Below are 13,172 nucleotides of genomic sequence, written 5' to 3'. Positions count from 1 at the left end.
GAGCGACGGCCCACCGAGCGAGAGAGGAAGAAAACAGCCGCTGGTTTTACCCAGGTAGAGGTATTTCCCGCTCTCGTCCTTCTCGGCTAAGGGACTGGCCTCCTTCTCCAGGTCTTTGCGGTAGTGCTTGATGTTCTTGATCATCAGGTCCTTCCTGGTCAGCTCGTAGTGGTTGGGGAAGTGGTTGACCATCTGGTCGTCGGTCAGCCGGTAGCCGGTGTCCACGCTGAACACGCTGCGGATGGTCTGGATGCTCATCCTGCGGACGACATGAAGTGATCTGATCAAATCAGGGTTTCAGGATCTAGTTCAGATGCGCACACACAAATCTCCTCACAGAGCGCGCAAGTTCTCTTTCACCTCTCACGGATGAATGTTTAAATGGGCAAGGTTTAAATTAGTTTAGTTTCAACACAGATAGCAACGTGAGATGTTCATGTCTCACCTGTGCTCGCGTGCTATCAACACCAGGTGATGATGGCGTAAATGACTGTCATAGAGCTTTCGGTACGTCATTGAACATTTCTTTACAACGACTGACTGTTTTATCCATGTTCTTTTGATCATCGCTGTTGGAACGTATTGGAAAACCAGAATGCACATCCATCGACTGAAACACTCATCAGCCTGTCTGTTTTTGGGATGCAAGCGCGTGCCGAACCGTGAGTGAACTGAGCGGTTCCATCCCTAACAGCAACATACACAGGAAAAATCCAAACATTATCCTGAATGTGTGTGTGAATGTACTGAAATGTGTCGGTGCATAAATACAGTGTGTGATCAGTGCATCAAGAGCCCTTATACATGATTTGTTTGTGCATCAATATAACTGACTCACACGTGCTTCTGTACGTCACCGCAATCGTCTTTACTGTGATTGCAATCCTCATCCATCAAAACTTAGCGACATAACATAGCTTAGCGACATAACATAGCGAGACGCTGGTTTGCTTTATCCAGCCGAGAAACATAGTTTTCATATCATCTGGCCATACAGCGGTGGGATGTTTCCATGTTCCATTCAGACAGGAACAGCGATGCGGGAGGGCTCTTCAGATACAATCACAGAATATGACAGAGAGTTTGTGTTTTAAAGCGAAACAGACACTGGAATGAGTAATTCTCTCTGCCATCTCTGATATAATCAACATGGACTTTAAGATCATCTAACTGCATGACGTAAATTATGTTTTGACGCAATTTCACATGCTTCCACAATGTTTTTGCATTAAATTTGTGTTAAATTATTTGAACGCGTTAAGGATTTTGAATGCCCCTAATATATAGCTCAAGTTGAGTACAACTTACCAGATTGTCCGACCTCCTCACTCACTTTCTTCCAAGCAAGATCCTTTTTATTCCTGCTTCTATAAAAGTATGAAAAGTACAGGGATGATTTTGTCCTCCATTGTTGTTTTAGATTTCTGCCTCCGCTCGCTACGTCGAAATCATGTCACTACTAGAGCAAGCTCTTTTTCAACTTGTGCGAATCACGCGTTATGCAGTTTAAACGCCCGAAATGCTCAATTCGTGCCACAGGATGTCTATTCCCGTCTTTGCATTGACTAAACATGTAAATCACTCGTGCTTAAAGGAACACTCCACTTTTTTTGAAAATAGGCTCATTTTCCAACTCCCCTAGAGCTAAGCAGTTGAGTTTTACCGTTTTCTAAATCTCCAGGTCTGGTGGTACCACTTTTAGCATAGCTTAGCATAGTCCATTGAATCTGATTAGACCGTTAGCATCTCGCTCAAAAATGACCAAAGAGTTTCAATATTTTTCCTATTTAACACTTGACTCTTCTGTAGTTAAATCGTGTACTAAGACCGACGGAAAATGAAAAGTTGTGATTTTCCAGGCTGATATGGCTAGGAACTATACTCTCATTCCGGCGTAATAATCAAGAAACTTTGCTGTCGTACCATTGGTTCAGCAGGAGCAATGATATTACGCAGATGCTAATGGTCTAATCAGATTCAATGGACTATGCTAAGCTATGCTAAAAGTGGTACCGCCAGACCCGGAGATCGGCTGAATGGATTCGAAAACGGTAAAACTCAACTGTTTAACTCTAGGGGAGTTGGAAAATGAGCCTATTTTCAAACAAAGGGGAGTGTTCCTTTAACGCTTCATTTGTATCTGGTGTGAACGCACCATGACTCGTAGATTTTGTGCCGGTGACGTTCGTGCTGCCGGCCGACTACAACCTGTTCGTGGAGGAGTTCAGGAAGAGCCCGTCCAGCACGTGGATCATGAAGCCGTGCGGGAAGGCGCAGGGAAAAGGCATCTTCCTCATCAACAAGCTCTCTCAGATCAAGAAGTGGTCCCGCGACAGCCGCACGTCCACGTAAGACGCTCATCTTCAGTCAAACACATTAAATAGCTGTATTTCAGTCTGAACTGCTGGTGTTTGACAGGTTCGTGGCAGCGAACAGCGGGAAGGAGGTGTACGTCATCTCTCTGTACATCGACAACCCTCTGCTGATCGGCGGGAAGAAGTTCGACCTGCGTCTGTATGTGCTGGTGACCAACTACAGGCCGCTCAAGTGCTACATGTGAGTATGTGACCGCCGCACGCCACCGCATCGCTCCGTCCGCACTGACCGCTCTGTGTTTCAGGTACAAACTGGGCTTCTGCCGCTTCTGCACGGTCAAATACACGCCCAGCACCAGTGAGCTGGACAACATGTTCGTGCACCTCACCAACGTGGCCATCCAGAAACACGGCGTGAGTTGCTCGCACCCACAGCTAGAGTCTGAACGCTGCACAACCACTGATTCAAACAAAAGATTCGTCAAGCTTCATGAAGTTTGAAATCACTCATCACTAGATACTGGGAAATAATGTCCTTATTTTGTTCTTTTGGCACACAAAAAGTGTTCTCCTCGCTTTATAGGGCTGGGTAAAAAATATTGCTTTCTCGATTTTAATGGATTCTCATTTTTACGAACCGATATCGATTCTTAAATCCCAAGATTTACTTCAAATCTTTTCAGCTTGGCAGTTTGACACGCGATCCGAATCACTGATTTGAAACAAAAGATTCGAAGTATCGCTTTGAAATCGGCCATCACTAGATATTGTTGAAAAGTCGCTATTTTGTTTTTCTGGCGCACAAAAAAAATCATCCAAAATATCTTAATTTGTGTTCAGAAGATGACTGAATTGTTGGTATTTTGGCCAATTGAGCATGTTGATTGACGAATATAGACTATTGATACCTGCTGATATAGAGCCATATTTCCTGACTAGGGTCGCAAAGGGGCGGAAACTTTCCACGGGAACTTAACCTGGGGAATTTTGGAAATATTTATGAGAATTTATGGGAAATAATTGGAAGTTTTGGTAAATTTTTATAGATTTATAATATTTATATAAAATATATAATATAAAAACAAATAAAAACAATTTGTTTGGTCATAACATGAAATAACAGTTATTTATTTTTGCATTCAATTAATTCTAATTTGTAAATATGTGAAATATATTTTTATTGCAGCATTTATTTATTTATTTCAGTGTCACATGATCCTTCAGAAATCATTCTAATATGCTGATTTGATACTCGGTTATCAATGTTGGAAACAGATGTGCTGATGAATATTTCTTTGGAACCTGTGATACTATTTTCAGGATTCACTGATTAATAAAAAGTTAAAAAGAACAGAATTTATTCAAAATATAAATATTTTCTAACAATATAAATCTTTACTATCACTTTTTTATCAATTTCACACATCCTTGCTAAATAAAAGTTTCAATTTCTTTCAAAAAAGAAAGAAAAAAAATTACTGACCCCAAAATTTTTAACAGTAGTGTATATTGTTACAAAAGATTTATATTTGAAATAAATGCTGTTCTTAATTTTTATTCATCAAAGAATCCTGAAAAAAGTATCACAGGTTATAAAAAAATATTAAGCAGAACAACTGTTTCCAACATTGATAATTAAGCATCAAATCATCATATTAGAATGATTTCTGAAGGATCATGTGACACTGAAGACTGGAGAAATTATGCTGAAAATGATCACAGGAATAAATGATATTTTTATGTCTATCAAAAAAGGAAAACCATTATTTTTAATTGTAGTTCTGTTTGACAGTATGACTACTAGGGGAATGCACAGTGCATGCAGGGGGTGTGCATATATTCCTGTTAATTCCCATATATTTGAGCGCAGGACGACTACAATCACGTTCACGGCGGGAAGTGGACGGTCAGTAACCTGCGGCTCTATCTGGAGAGCACTCGAGGATGGGACGTCACCAACCACCTGTTTGACCAGATCCACTGGATCATGGTGCAGTCGGTCAAAGCCGTGGCTGTAAGTTCAGATCATGAGGGAGCGATTGTTCTGATGAAGCATGGACACACGTCACTATCATAATAATGTGTTCCTTTTCCCGTCTGCAGCCCGTCATGAACAACGACAAGCACTGCTTCGAGTGTTACGGCTATGACATCATCATCGACGACAGGCTCAAGCCGTGGCTGATCGAGGTCACATGTCATCTCTGGGGTTTGAAAAGTCTTATGTATTTATATCGCTCATTATTTCAGTGAGTGACCGTGTGCGTCTCTCTCAGGTCAACGCGTCTCCGTCGCTCACCTCCAGCACGGCCAACGACCGCATCCTGAAGTACAACCTGATCAACGACACGCTGAACATCGTCACGCCCAACGGAGAGATCCCCGACTGCCGCTGGAACCACAGCCTGCCCAAAGAGGCTCTGGGACACTATCAAGTGCTGTGAGTGAGTGCAGACGCCTCCGCGTGACGTCTCGTCCCGTGAGCGGCTCCTCTATATCAGTCTCTCTCTCTCCGTCTCACAGATACGACGAGGAGCAGGCTCTGAGCGAGAGCGCCAACCTCAGGAGCCGCTCGGGGCAGTCGCTGGGGTCAAAGGGCAGCAGGTCCGGCAGCGTGCGCCCACCGTTCCCCGCCACCTGGAAGTGACGCTGTCCGCATGAGGCCTTCACTGGAGCTGTGCTCTGAAAGACATTAATGCTTTTATTTACTCATCATTATTGAATTAAAGTGACAGTACAGACATTTATAATGATACTGAAGATTTCTGTTTCAAATTAATGCTGTTCTTTTGTGCTTCTGTTCATCAAAGACTCCTGAAAATAAAATCTATCACAGTTTCCACAAAAATATGAACTGTTTTCAACATTGATAATAATCATAAATGTTTCTTGATCATCAAATCATCATATTAGAATGATTCCTGAAGGATCATGTGACTGAAGACTGGAGTAATGATGCTGAAAATGATCACAGAAATAAATTACTCTTTACTATATATTCACATAATAAACAGTTCAATGTTTGGGTCATTGACGAATACGCTTTTTAAAAGTGTAAAAAAACATAATGGAGATATAATTAATTTTGAAGTTTTATTAAGTGTTAACAATGAGATTATGTGGTTTTTATAATCAATTAACACTGCTTTTGTCATTTTTAAGTAAACGGACAAAATTTGTCACTAAAGTTTAACCAAACATTCAGTTTTACCGAATGACGATATTTTCAAACAATGCTAACAGGCAAAAGGACAATCAAATATTTATATTTAGTACAAGTTTTTAAAATATTACAACATTTTCCATGTTTTATAGCGGTTGTATGAATGACCTGATGTTTCGGGACATGCGTATGAACAAGTGAAAACATGAATTTGTCGAATAGTTAAGAGAAGCCCTGTCCAAATACCCACACTTGCAGTCTATGCACTTGAGCACTTGTCTACTTATATGACGTCTCTGTTGGATAATTTAAACGTATATTACATGTATATTTAAATTTATATGAATATTTAATTTATATAGGTATAATTGTTTTATTCTTAGATGGACAAAAACTGTGTAATTTTTAAACAGCAAATCACAATGACAGTCAGTTAATAATTAATAAATCTTGTCTTGTGTTTGGTGAATTTAAGCAGCAGCACCAAGATATGCAGTGATAAATACTGCCATGCCTGTTATTCAGCTCTATCTAGGTGAACATGCTGATATGCATTACAATTTTCGTCTTTCTCGGATGGCAATGAACAGTTCAATCCAGCTGATGCAAACAGGACCATGGTTGGGGCGCACCTTGGAGGTTTGGGTGTTTGTGTTTGGCTGGCTCAGTGACTGCAAATGTCTTCGCCATGCCCAAATTAACGGTTTCATGTCCACAAGATTACAGCTAAAATAAAAAAAATTGTGAGGGAGGGTAAAGTCACAAGGTACCCACAGAGAGATCAGCTGGACAGCAATGGTCAAGGCTTTGCCTGTTTGGCACAGCGTGATGCCTTCAGTAAAGTGCCTCCAGTTCGCTTACATCACATTTGCATAAAACCACCAAATACACATAAGGACGATTATTTTAATTACAAACAGTTTCATTCAACCCAAATGCAGGCAATATGTGACGATTTTCATTGACTATCCTGTGCATGACACAAGTATTGTTAAAAACGACGCAATCTACCTAAATGCTGAATGCCCACCTAAGGGGTATTTTCTCTTAGCTGATGGAGGCTAACCCTGTCTGAAACACCAATAACAGTAGTCACACCACACAGAGTTCAGAGAAGATTCAACCGGCATCATTCAAAGGCACGTTCAAATATTGTGTGTGTCTTTGGTATCATGAAAACACGGTGGAGATCAACACTATTCAGAGCTTTGGAGGTCAAGATCTCTTTCTGCACAACATCTGTGTCACCAGAGGAGATATTCTGGAGCCAGAGGACGATCCCACTGATGCTGCTGCTGATGATGAACCAACTCTACCAGAGGACAGAGACGGCCTGCAAGAAAGGACTGGAGCTCAAAATAAGTTATGGTTACTTATGCTTTTGGTTACTTCTGTCCTGTTGTCTTTTATCTCAAACGCCAGTTATTGAACAATGATTAAACAACTGAATCTATACTTCTACCAGAAAGACTCGGGAGGCAAGATAACGGAACACTGATATTTATTATCAAGCAGCAAACAGAATATATAAGGTTAATGATCTTTGGCGTAGGCCCCGTCCGTAGCTCACATCCTGAGGGTTGGAGACTTTGCATTTCCTGCCTGAAGCTGAAGGCAGGGGCGTAGCCAACCCCCGGGGAGTATGGACAGGGACCATCCTGGTGGTGGTGGGGAGGATGGAGGTGAAAGTTTGCGTCAGCATCTGCAAACTCAGACAAGTGTAAGTACCAATCTTTTATACTCCAAGTGTTAGATAATGATTGGTTAGATCTGAATTAATAAGTGACGTAACATTTGAGTCTTCCCGGCAGAACTTGCGCTAGAGCTTCATATTTGCTCGTCTTTCCCTTTGTTTGTTTGTTTTTTGTCTGATAGACTAATAATAAGCGAATGATTTGAATCAGGAATGGTGGATACATTTAGAAGGTGTAGTGTCTGGGTTGTTCGAGGAACAGGATAGGGGAAACACTTTTGAAAAGTAAGACAGAAACTTATTTTCATACATGCTTTTTATTCGTCAACACAGAATTGTTCTTAGTATAGCATGACACACTGACTGATAATACACTAAAAATGAAATGTCAACCAGTGGTAAGAATTGAAAGAAACAAGAAACAAAGTCTATTCACATTTTCTCAACTATTTTTAGTAAAAAATAGGGTTAGGGGTTAGGTTTATGTAAATCCAATAATCGGGCTCCAAAGGAACCCGAATATGTTTATGCACTGTCCATTCTTTCAGCTGGCCGCTCCACATGTGTAAGAAGCCGAAGATCGGAAATGCCCGCATCGCCGGCCACCAACTGCTCCCCGATCCATTATGAAAAATAAAAGTACCCAGGTGAAAAAGAATTCTATTAAAAATATACTTTAATAAAGTGTACTAAGTATATTTTCTACATTTTGTACTATTTTTGTCAAATCCAAGTATAGTTAAGTGTATTCAATTATGTATTAACTTCAACTTAACATCTATTTAACTACACTTCTAGTGTAAATAGTATACTAAAATGGAACAACTTTTTTTAAACTTCAAGTGCACTAAAATACACTAATGAAAATCAAGATTCATGAGCAATTAAGCACACTTACAGTACAATTGCATTGTATTGCCATTCTAATGGAAATACACTTAAAAAGGCATTGCAGTGCAAATTATAGTTGTGTTCAAGTACATTTTGTGCATACTGCTATCATACTTATAATTACTATGAACAGTTAATTTAGTATGCCTCTGTAACATTTCAAGTGATCTACAAATGCACTTCCTAACTATATTTAGTGCTTTTTAAGTGTCCCACTATGACAATAATAATGTTTTTGAAGTGAAGTTCAATTACAACCTACAATGTTAAATGTCACTGTAGATTTAGCAGCACATTACTGTAAAAACCTACAGTACAATACTGCCTTTTTATATTACAGTACAACACTGTATTTTGTATTGCATTCTGGGTAATTTTGTTTGAGCGGGAACATTTTACAGTATATTTTAGTGTTGCTGTAACCTAGCTGTAACTTGGCTGTAATATGCCAGGCAAAAATACAGGATTGCTGTAAACAGCGCCCCCCGAATGACGTCGGAACACAACTGCAGCAGCTCACTCACGGATATCTGGATGTCTCACTCGGTCGATATCTGGAAGTTTGGTAAGTTAATTTTACATTTTATAATTAGGTTTTAGGATTTTACGCTATAGAGTACATATCTTGTGAAATGACAATGAAAGTTCAGCCAGCGAACGTTGCAAAAACACCGTTTCAGAATTAACTTAGGTGTCTGTTTCCCGCTTGCCTCGACATTTTCAATTCTAACTCGGTGAATTACATCTGGTATATTTCGACCAAACCAGACCTTGTGATTGTTGAAACGCTGAAAAGACAAATCAAGATGATTTTCGTGAGTTTTATTTTGTTTCTTTCGAGTTTGAATGAACTGTGGTTTACGATGGTCTGTGAGGTAAAATTACTGCGTTTGCTAATGGAGTCTAGGTTTGAATGATCATACGATAACAAAAATGTCTAACGTTATCTGTGTAGAGATCGTTTTTATAATGTCCGATCTGAGCCTGTCAGCAAGAACTTTTAGTATTGTAATAGACGTACAATGACAGTGCTTAAACTGCTAAAAAGATTTGCAGTCTATTTCCCGGATGACGGCTGCAGCTGTCGCGGTCAACACTGGACCTATTTGAATAAGTCGTTTAGACAGAAAAACACGTGAAAACAAGGCTTAAAAATACTTAACTTTCCTTTGCAACGTAAATAGGTGATTTGGGCTTAGAGAGATTGACTATTGGTACCAGTTTAGCATTTTACTTAATTTCATTTAGGTGGAAGACTCAGTTCTATGGCGTTGTGATTGTAATGACAAATAATGATTAATTATTTATGAATAAAGGTAAAAAATTATATATATATATATATCAGAGTTGATATATTAGTCAACATGCCATGTATGCCAAAAAAGCAACTTAGAATTTTTAGAAGCAGAAGCTTTTTTTTTATTATTACTAAAGATGTATTGTTGGAGTGTATGAAATACAGTGATGTGTTAGCTTATACGTCCTCAACAAGTAACACATAACTGAATAAAATGTATTTTGATTTCTTACAGCTCTACGGTGTGTCTTTGCAGCCTGGGAATAAGTTTTCTGTAAGTATTAACCATTTTAATACAATGTTTTAGAGGGTTAGTTAATCCCAAAATGAAAAGCATATTTATTGACTGGTATGATATTGCTAACAGGTTCCTGGTCAGAATCAACCCTGAAGATGGAAATGCCAGACAGACGAAGTGCCCGACAGGGAGTCAGCAAGGGGACCAAAAGGGTGGTGCAGAGGAAGGTGACGGTCATCAACCCACAAAACTTCAAAATGATGCCTGCACCCACACACACTTGTTTTTTTGTTTGTTTGTTTGTTTGTTTTTTTGTCGCTCACTTGTCATTTTTTTACCCAACCCAATCCTCAAGTTCTCTTTTCTTGTATGTTTTTGTTTCATTTAGATTTGTGCACACTTAAAAGGTTAGTTCACCCAAAAATGAAAATAATGTCATTTATTACTTACCCTCATTTCGTTTCACACCCGTAAGACCTTCTTTAATCTTCAGAACACAAATTGAGATATTTTAGTTGAAATCCGATGGCTCAGTGAGACCTGCATAGGGAACAATGACATTTCCTTTCTCAAGATCCATAAAGGTACTAAAAACATATTTAAATCAGTTCATGTGAGTACAGTGGTTCAATATTAATATTATAAAGCCACGAGAATATTTTTGGTGCACCAAAAAACCAAAATAACAACTTATATAGTGATGGCCGATTTCAAAACACTGCTTCAGGAAGCTTCAGAGCGTTATGAATCACTGTATCGAATCATGATTCAGATCGCGCATCAAACTGCCAACGGCTGAAATCACGTGACTTTGGCGCTCCGAACCGCTGATTTGATACGCTGATTCATTTGTGCTCCGAAGCTTCCTGAAGCAGTGTTTTGAACTCGTCCATCACTAAATAAGTCATTATTTTGTTTTTTTTGGCACACCAAAAATATTCTCGTGGCTTTATAATATTAATATTGAACCACTGTACTCACATGAACTGATTTGAATATGTTTTTAGTACATTTATGGATCTTGAGAGAGGAAATGTCATTGTTCCCTATGCAGGCCTCACTGAGCCATCGGATTTCAACTAAAATATCTCAATTTGTGTTCTGAAGATTAACGGAGGACTTACGGGTGTGGAACGGCATGAGGGTGAGTAATAAATGACATCATTTTTATTTTTGGGTGAACTAACCCTTTAAGGGGACAGTTTACCCAAAAATGAAAATTCTGTCATCATTTACTCACCTTCAAGTTATTCCAAACCTGTATAAGTTTCTTTCTTCTGCAAAACACAAAAGAAGATATTTCAAAGAATGTTGGTAACCAGACAATTGACAGCACCCATTGACTCCCATAGTATTTTTTTCCCCCCACTATGGAAGTCAATGGTTTCCATCAACTGTCTGGTTACCAACATTCTTTAAAATATCTTCTTTTGTGTTTAGCAGAAGGAAGAAATTCATATAGGTTTGGAACAACTTGAGGGAGAGTAAATGATGACAGAATTTTCATTTTGGGGTAAACTGTCCCTTTAACAGCCAATACTTGTAAATTGCTGATTCACTGAACATGCAATGGTTTTAAATAAAATGGTTTTAATAGTTTGATTGAATAAAACATATTTTTGACAAGAACATTGTTTGGATTGTCTTTTGATTTGCAGGTATTCTATCATCATTAATATTACTTTCTATAAGTTTATATACCATAATAACTACATATTATATAATTATAATATTAATATTATTAGTTATTTTGAAAATTGCAGTAATATTTAGCAGTGATATATTAATATTAATATTACAGCACAATACTGTATTATTAATTACAGCAGAAGCAAACGCAGTAAAAATACAGTACAGTACTGTTTCGTAGAATTACAGTACTGTTCTTGTGTACTGTAAATTGAATTACAGTACAATTACTGTAAATCAAAATACAGTAACTTGCTGGCAACCCTGCTGCCAGTACTGTACTGTAAAAATACAAGAAAATCGTTAACAGTGTAAACATCATAGACACATACTTTCAGTGCAATGCTATTATAGTGTAAGGTAGAAACAAATTGAAAGTACATTTCATTTGTACTTTTATCCCCATTTTGTTATACTTAAGCATGAATGTTGGTATTACACTACATGTGTATTACATTACAATTCAGTTCAAGTACATTAAATCAACAGATTACAAATTGCATTTCAGAAAAGGATCTTTATTATTAACACAAAAGTAACACACAAAAGCAGATATTGGCAAAAGGACGAAGCTTGAACAGTCGACTTTCTCTGAAATGCCGGGAACAGAACAATGGCAAACAACTTACTACACATGCATATCTACAGGTGCTGGTCATATAATTAGAATATCGTGAAAAAGTTCATTTTTTCATTGTAAATTATTTAAAAAAATGAAACTTTCATTTATACTAGATTCCCTACATGTAAAGTAAAACATTTCAAAAGTTTTTTTTTTTTTTTTTTTAATTTGTTGATTAGAGCATACAGCTCATGAAAGTCCAAAATCCAGTATCTCAAAATATTAGAATATTTACATTTGAGTTTCATTAAATGACCATCCCTACAGTATAAATTCCGGGTATCTCTTGTTCTTTGAAACCACACTAATGGGGAAGACTGCTGACTTGGCAATGGTCCAGGAGACAATCATTGACACCCTCCACAAAGAGAGTACGTCACAGAAGGTCCTTACTGAATGTGGTGGCTGTTTACAGAGTGATGTATCAAAGCATATTAAATGCAAAGTTGGCTAGAAGGAAGAAATTGGGTAGGCGAAGATGCACAAGCAACAGGGATGACCGCAAGCTTGAGAATACTGTCAAGTAAAGCCGATTTAAACACTTGGGAGAGCTTCACAATGAGTCAAATGAAGCCGGAGTCAGCGCATCAAGAGTCACCACACTCAGACATCTTCAGGAAAAGGAATACCAAGCCACTTCTGAAACAGAAACAATGTCAGAAGCATCTTACCTGGGCTAAGGAGAAAAAAAACTGGACAGTGAACAGAGGTCGAAAGTCCTCTTTTCAGATAAAAGCAAATTTTGCATTTCATGTTGAAATCATGGTCCCAGAGTCTGAAGGAAGACTGGAGAGGCACAGAATCCAAGCTGCTTGAAGTCTAGTGTGAAGTTTCTGAAGTCAGTAATGATTTGGGGGGGCCGTGACATCTGCTGGTGTTGGTCCATTGTGTTTTATCAAGTGCAAAGTCAATGCAGCCATCTTCCAGGAGATTTTGGAGCACTTTATGCTTCCATCTGCTGACAAGCTTTATGGAGATGCTGATTTCCTTTTCCAGCAGGACTTTAGCACCTGCCTACAGTGCAAAAACCACTTCCAAGTGGTTTGCTGACCATGATATTACTGTGTTTTATTGGCCAGCCAACATGCCTGACCCCTGAATCTATGGGATATTTTCAAGAGAAAGATGAGAAACAGTCGATCCAACAATATACAGATGATCTGAAGGCTCAATAGTGCCTCAGCAGTGCCACAGGCTGATCACTTCCATGCCACACTTCACTGATGCTGTAATTTGTGCTAGAGCAAGTCATTTGCTGTATTAT

The 13,172-nt window shown here is 38.7% G+C and overlaps 1 protein-coding gene across 1 annotated transcript; it reads left to right on the top strand.

Moving 5' to 3' along the window:
• Positions 1–595: 595 nt before the first annotated feature.
• On the top strand, positions 596–5,150 carry LOC125260712 (polyglutamylase complex subunit TTLL1-like). Its single transcript, XM_048179198.1, has 8 exons — positions 596–662; positions 2,168–2,348; positions 2,419–2,556; positions 2,621–2,729; positions 4,186–4,329; positions 4,419–4,505; positions 4,592–4,755; positions 4,839–5,150. The coding sequence occupies exons 1-8, from the start codon at positions 596–598 to the stop codon at positions 4,960–4,962; spliced, it is 1,014 nt and encodes a 337-aa protein (XP_048035155.1). The 3' UTR covers positions 4,963–5,150.
• Positions 5,151–13,172: the final 8,022 nt, after the last annotated feature.

Source organism: Megalobrama amblycephala, linkage group LG24 (genome assembly GCF_018812025.1).
Source record: "Megalobrama amblycephala isolate DHTTF-2021 linkage group LG24, ASM1881202v1, whole genome shotgun sequence".
NCBI classification, from domain to species: Eukaryota; Metazoa; Chordata; class Actinopteri; order Cypriniformes; family Xenocyprididae; genus Megalobrama; species Megalobrama amblycephala.
This window is presented reverse-complemented; position numbering and strand designations above follow the sequence as displayed.

Coding starts and splice junctions, on each gene's coding strand:
- LOC125260712 (XM_048179198.1), top strand. CDS start 596: ATGCACATCCATCGACTGAAACACTCATCAGCCTGTCTGTTTTTGGGA. Junction 663..2,167: donor ATGCAAGCGCGTGCCGAACC/GTGAGTGAACTG, acceptor CATGACTCGTAG/ATTTTGTGCCGGTGACGTTC. Junction 2,349..2,418: donor CGCGACAGCCGCACGTCCAC/GTAAGACGCTCA, acceptor GGTGTTTGACAG/GTTCGTGGCAGCGAACAGCG.